The sequence below is a fragment of the Diachasma alloeum genome, unplaced genomic scaffold, assembly GCF_001412515.2.
Source record: "Diachasma alloeum isolate Michigan unplaced genomic scaffold, Dall2.0 Dall_scaffold_00674, whole genome shotgun sequence".
NCBI classification, from domain to species: domain Eukaryota; kingdom Metazoa; phylum Arthropoda; class Insecta; order Hymenoptera; family Braconidae; genus Diachasma; species Diachasma alloeum.
Window position 1 is genome coordinate 89,567 of NW_021680806.1, and position 5,004 is coordinate 94,570.

At 44.0% G+C, this 5,004-nt stretch overlaps 1 protein-coding gene across 1 annotated transcript in view; it reads right to left on the reverse strand.

Moving 5' to 3' along the window:
• LOC107044084 (serine protease lint) overlaps positions 1 to 5,004 on the reverse strand; it is a 47,345-nt gene that overhangs the window by 24,154 nt on the left and 18,187 nt on the right. The window contains exon 3 of the mRNA XM_015265832.1: positions 1,439 to 3,832. Coding sequence (XP_015121318.1) covers positions 1,439 to 3,832 — 2,394 coding nt within the window. The remainder of the gene's footprint in view (positions 1 to 1,438; positions 3,833 to 5,004) is intronic.

Consider the following 5,004-nt stretch of genomic DNA (forward strand, 5'->3'; position numbering starts at 1 on the left):
CTGTCACTTGCTTGAAAACTCGGCGGATCGTTCACCACTAATACGATGCGCCACCGTCATTGCCGATGACATCAGGAGTTGTTATTCCGTTGCTAGGGAGTCAGTCGTAACTTGAGGGTTATATTGTCAAAATATTAGTTTAATAAAGAGATTATATTCACTTTCTCGTTATATATCTATTTTGAATAGATTATATATATATTTCTATTAAAATGTGATGAAAAATTTGAGTATGTTGTGAGAAGAAGAGGAACGATGAAAAAGAAAAGTTGTAAACTGTAGATGTTCACACGTTGATTTTCTCATGAGAATAAATTTAGAAAAATGATTAATCCTTCTTTTTATTCTTTCAATTTGTTGCAATTTCCATTTCAGGAGGAGGAAGATTTCCATTCTCATCTAGATGTTTTTTGAATGTTTTTGACAGACTCCGTGAATTACAACTTTTGCATTCGTTCTTTCGAATCTCAATTTAGGATTTTGCATCTCTATTTCTTCAATATTTTCTCTTCACTTGTCATTTCTTTTTTCTACAGTGGGGGGGGCTTCGCCCCCCCCAACCACCCCGCCGGGGCCTGCGGCCCCTGGACCCCGCTTCTGCGCCTCCTCCCCTCACCGTTAACGGGCCTTTATGACAAAAAATAGTATGTGTCATACGGACCGTGACGTCGGTTTGCGATTCCTGTGAGTTAGCAGCACTCGGCAGTCGGTAAGACAGGACTCGGCGCGCCTCGTCCTGTCTTACCGACGCCTCGTGCTGCTAACTTCACACTCATCGCAAACCTCCGTCTACGGTCCTAATGACACAATATACTATTTCGTCGCTGGGCCCGAAAAATATTGTATGTCACACGGCGATAAGAATATTATCTGACGAATGTGATTATAATCCTCGCCATCGGCTCGGATTATAAAGTCACACTCGGTAGATAATATTTTTATCACCTGGTGACAGAATGTACTATTTGGATCGTGGGAGGTTTATAGCACGAGCCAAAAAACAATTTTCCGCACTTGTATCGAAATATACTAAAAGCATGAGACCTTTCTCGGGCCACGTGAGTTAAGATACCTAGGAGAATTAAACAATTAAAGAAAAATTAATTGCTTCAAGAAAATATGTTTCAGATATTATATTTTTTTTCTCAGTGTACTAAATCTATTTTTGCGATACAAATTTTTCATCTTGGTGCACTCTCTGCACGTTTGGCACGAAAAAATCCTTTTTTGATCATTTTCAAAACATCATTTTCTTGGCACAAGTAAGACTTGTTTGAGAACTCTGTCGTTTTTAATCCAGGAGTCTGGGATTTTGGAGAAATAAAACACTATGATCTAATTGCTGAGGATGTGACAAATATATCTGTTGTTTTTCTCTCAGTGTAATTTTCCTCGAGCATAAATTAACCATAATAAAATAAAACGATAAATCACTCACCTCTACGATAATCCGGTGTCGTGCTGGGCCTCTTGGTAGTCTGCACTACATTGAGCTCCGCCACAATAGAATGCGTTACGGTATCCGCAAGAGTGGTGACACTTACGCTCGCTTGAGTGGTAACTTTTTTAGTGGGTCTGGGTCGTTTGTTAGTGGGTTTTCTCGTGGTTTCATTACTGGAAACTGTGCTGGGTTTAGCCCTAACAGGTTTCACAGTACTAGCTCCAGGTTTGCTGCTGGGTTTCTTTGATGGTCTCTTCGTACTCCCTGGTCCGACAGGTCTTTTCGTACTCACCGGTTTCTTCGTTGGTGCCACTGTCGTCGCTAAAGTTGCATTCTTCCTCCTATAAACAACATCTTCAAGATTTTGAAAATCTCCCTGGAGTGAATCCACAATCTTATTAACTAAATCGTCGACTTTGTTCTTCAAGACTTCATCCTCGATGAAACTGGGGGTTGGTATCTCGTTATCACTGACAATTTCACTCCCCAGATATCCCGGATACCCAGTATTATTAAAACCCTCGACAATTGTTGGTTTCTCCTGTTGAGAACTGGGCGCTGAATCCGTTAAACTCGGATTACGATCGGGAGGAAATGCTGACAGATCGTCCGGAGGTGCGGTCACCTCATCGCAATTGGTGGTAGAAATCCCTGGACTGACCGGCTTCTTCGTGGAGATGGGTTTAGACTCCACCGTCTGCACTGGCGTCAGGTTCTCTGTGGGCCACTGAAAATCAGGGTTGTCAGGTTTCAAATAAAAGCTCGGTGTGCTCGGCCACGTTGACACAGTTGTCGAGGTTGTCGGCTTTTTCGTGATGAGTTCAGCCACAGTGGATGGAGAGCTTGGCTTCTCCTTCAAATCAACATTGATGTAGCTTGTGGAGATGATGTTGCTGGTACCTGATACACCTGGTGATGTCGAGATAACGGTGCTGATGTTGTGGGTGATCTCTGTTCCAATGTTGGGTTGTTTGGTGACGATGCTATGTTTGATGGACGATGGAGTGGGTCTTTTTGTGAGGGGTTTGGGGCTCGTTATAGTCGTGAACTCAGTGCCAAGAGGACCTAGAACGATGACGGTGGGCGCCGGGGGATTAGTAGTGGGTCTAGTGGAGTGGTAGCCTCCTGATGAACTCCCGTAGCTCACGGAGGGGCTGTTGTACGTGCTGGAACTCGACGGATAGCTTGGAGAGTAACTAGAGTAGCTCGGTGGCTTCGTCGTCCCCTTCTTGAAGGAAGTGGTCGAGGAACTGGTGTCGTAATAATAGAAATTCGGTGGCTTCGTCGAGGGTTTGTAGAATGTATACGAAAAAGTGTCAGCGCTGGTGGTGGGGAGTGACGTGTCCTCGATCGTGACCCAAGTGTGAACTGATGACGTGCGGTCGGTCGATTCCACCTGCTGAGTCGTGACGCGCGGCGGATCCACAGGAGCGCTAGGATTACTGCCGTTTAGAATCGATATTATGTGACTTATCGCTATTTTCTCACGATCCATGTTGTCGTGCTTTTTGATGCCAGTTGGATTTTCATGGCTGATTGTTGGTACTCGCACGAGACCGACTGTGCTTGTTTGGGTCGTTCCAGACACCCTCTGCGTGTTCATGTAGTGGAATGGTCCTGACATCTTTTTTGTACTGCTTGATGTCCGCTCGGTGACAGGGGTCGATGGTGACAGTGTGCTTCTGTTCACTGGGTTGAATAATTGCTCGAAATTGACTTCTTCGTTTCCAAGAACTGTTCCGTTCTTGTGGAGGAGCACTGTCTCAGCACCTGAGTGATTATTTTGTCCTATTCCTTGCGAAAATAGCGCGGGTAATTGGTCCACGGGATCGGCGATCTGAAGGACCTGGTCGGGGCTCAGAAGGGTTGTCACCGGGTTTACAGCCGCTGTGCCCTGGTGATCCTGTACATCATTGTTGTTTGAATGTGTCAGGAGACCTGGCAGTGAAAGGTCGTCGAGGACCGCCTGCTGGCCAAGGAGAGCGGGGAAGTTTTGCTCCAATTCAGCCATTTGGGATGTGGTCGAGGAGCCTGATGGTGTTGATGCGGTTTGCTTTGTGTTAGATTGGTCGTTTGTATCGACTGGAGTTCCATCCGGTTTTAATAGAATTGGCACCTCCGGGACGTGATCAATTTCCTGAATTTCTTCAAATGAGGGGGTTGAGACTGTGTGGAATGTTGCGCCGGATGGTGAGGTTGTTTTCGCCGGGGGCAACTGACAGCAAGCGCCGAATAAGAATCCATCCATACAGGCACCCACTACTTCTCCGTTTCTCCTGTTGCATTCGTAATTGAACATGCATATTGGTGGCTCGGTGGATTTTAGTCTCGAGGGATTCGTTGGCTGACATACTTTGGGGACTATCCGGTAGCCGCCGAATAATTTTCTACCTGTTCGCAGAAAAAATAAGGATCGTATTAATTGATGCAGTTGTAAACCATTTTTTTGTTAATATCGCCAAGGCAACAAAATTAATGGAAAGAAGACCAATAGACTCTTAAATAATGTTAGAAATATATGCGATGCGAAGGGATGCCACAAAGTGATATGACATATAACATATATGACATGTTACATGATAAAATTATGACCAACTCACTATCTGATTATCACATTACATTTGACTAGTAATGCAGTGGATACTTCCTACGATTTCGCTTCTCTAAGATTACAGTTGGAGAAGTTGACTTTCCCCACCATCAACAATTTGGGGGCCGGTTCTCGACTCATCGTGAACGAGTTTCGTGCATGAAAATCGCTTCGTTGACGAATCTCGTACGTGAAAGCGTTTCATATACGGAGCTCGTACGTGAACGCAAATTTTCGCGCACGGATCTCCGATTGACGTGTGAATCGACTTGATCCACGGAACTCGGAAACTATTCACACCCGGTTCAGTGAGTGGCAAAGTCACATTAAGCACAAATATTTTCATGTGTGAATAGTTTTCGATATCCGTGAACGAAGTCGATTCGCATGTGAATCGGAGATCCGTGTGCGAAGATTTGCGTTCACGTACGAGGTCCAACGAAGCGATTTTCACGCATGGAACTCATTCACGTTGCGTCGAGAATAGGCCCCCTGAACGTATATAAGTAGTGCGTGGGTTCCTCTGCACGACAGAAATGCGCACTACACTACAAAAAGTCCCTACTGAAAACGTCACTGAAATTCAGTATTCAGAGGGCAAGTAGGGTTAGCAGTCTTAAATTAAGATGGATATGGTATCTGAATGATAGTATCTTACAANAGTATTCTCGCGAGGGATGAGAGAGCTGTACTATCTTAAATAATAAGACCGATAATTTAAGATATGAAAGGGATTTGAATTTAATCGAGTCCAGGTCGTTTCAGTTACGTGGGGTTTAAGACCCATCGGGAATATAAGTTATGTGCATGAATTCAGTAGTGATGTTTAAGACAATTTTAATGTCTTATTAAAAGATGTATTAATTATTAAGTATTAATTATTTTTTCTCTTTTTTGGAGCAGTGGGGTGGGGGGAAGGAGTTAGAGACAAATAATAATATTAATCATTTTTTCTTTTTTTCGAGCAGAGGGG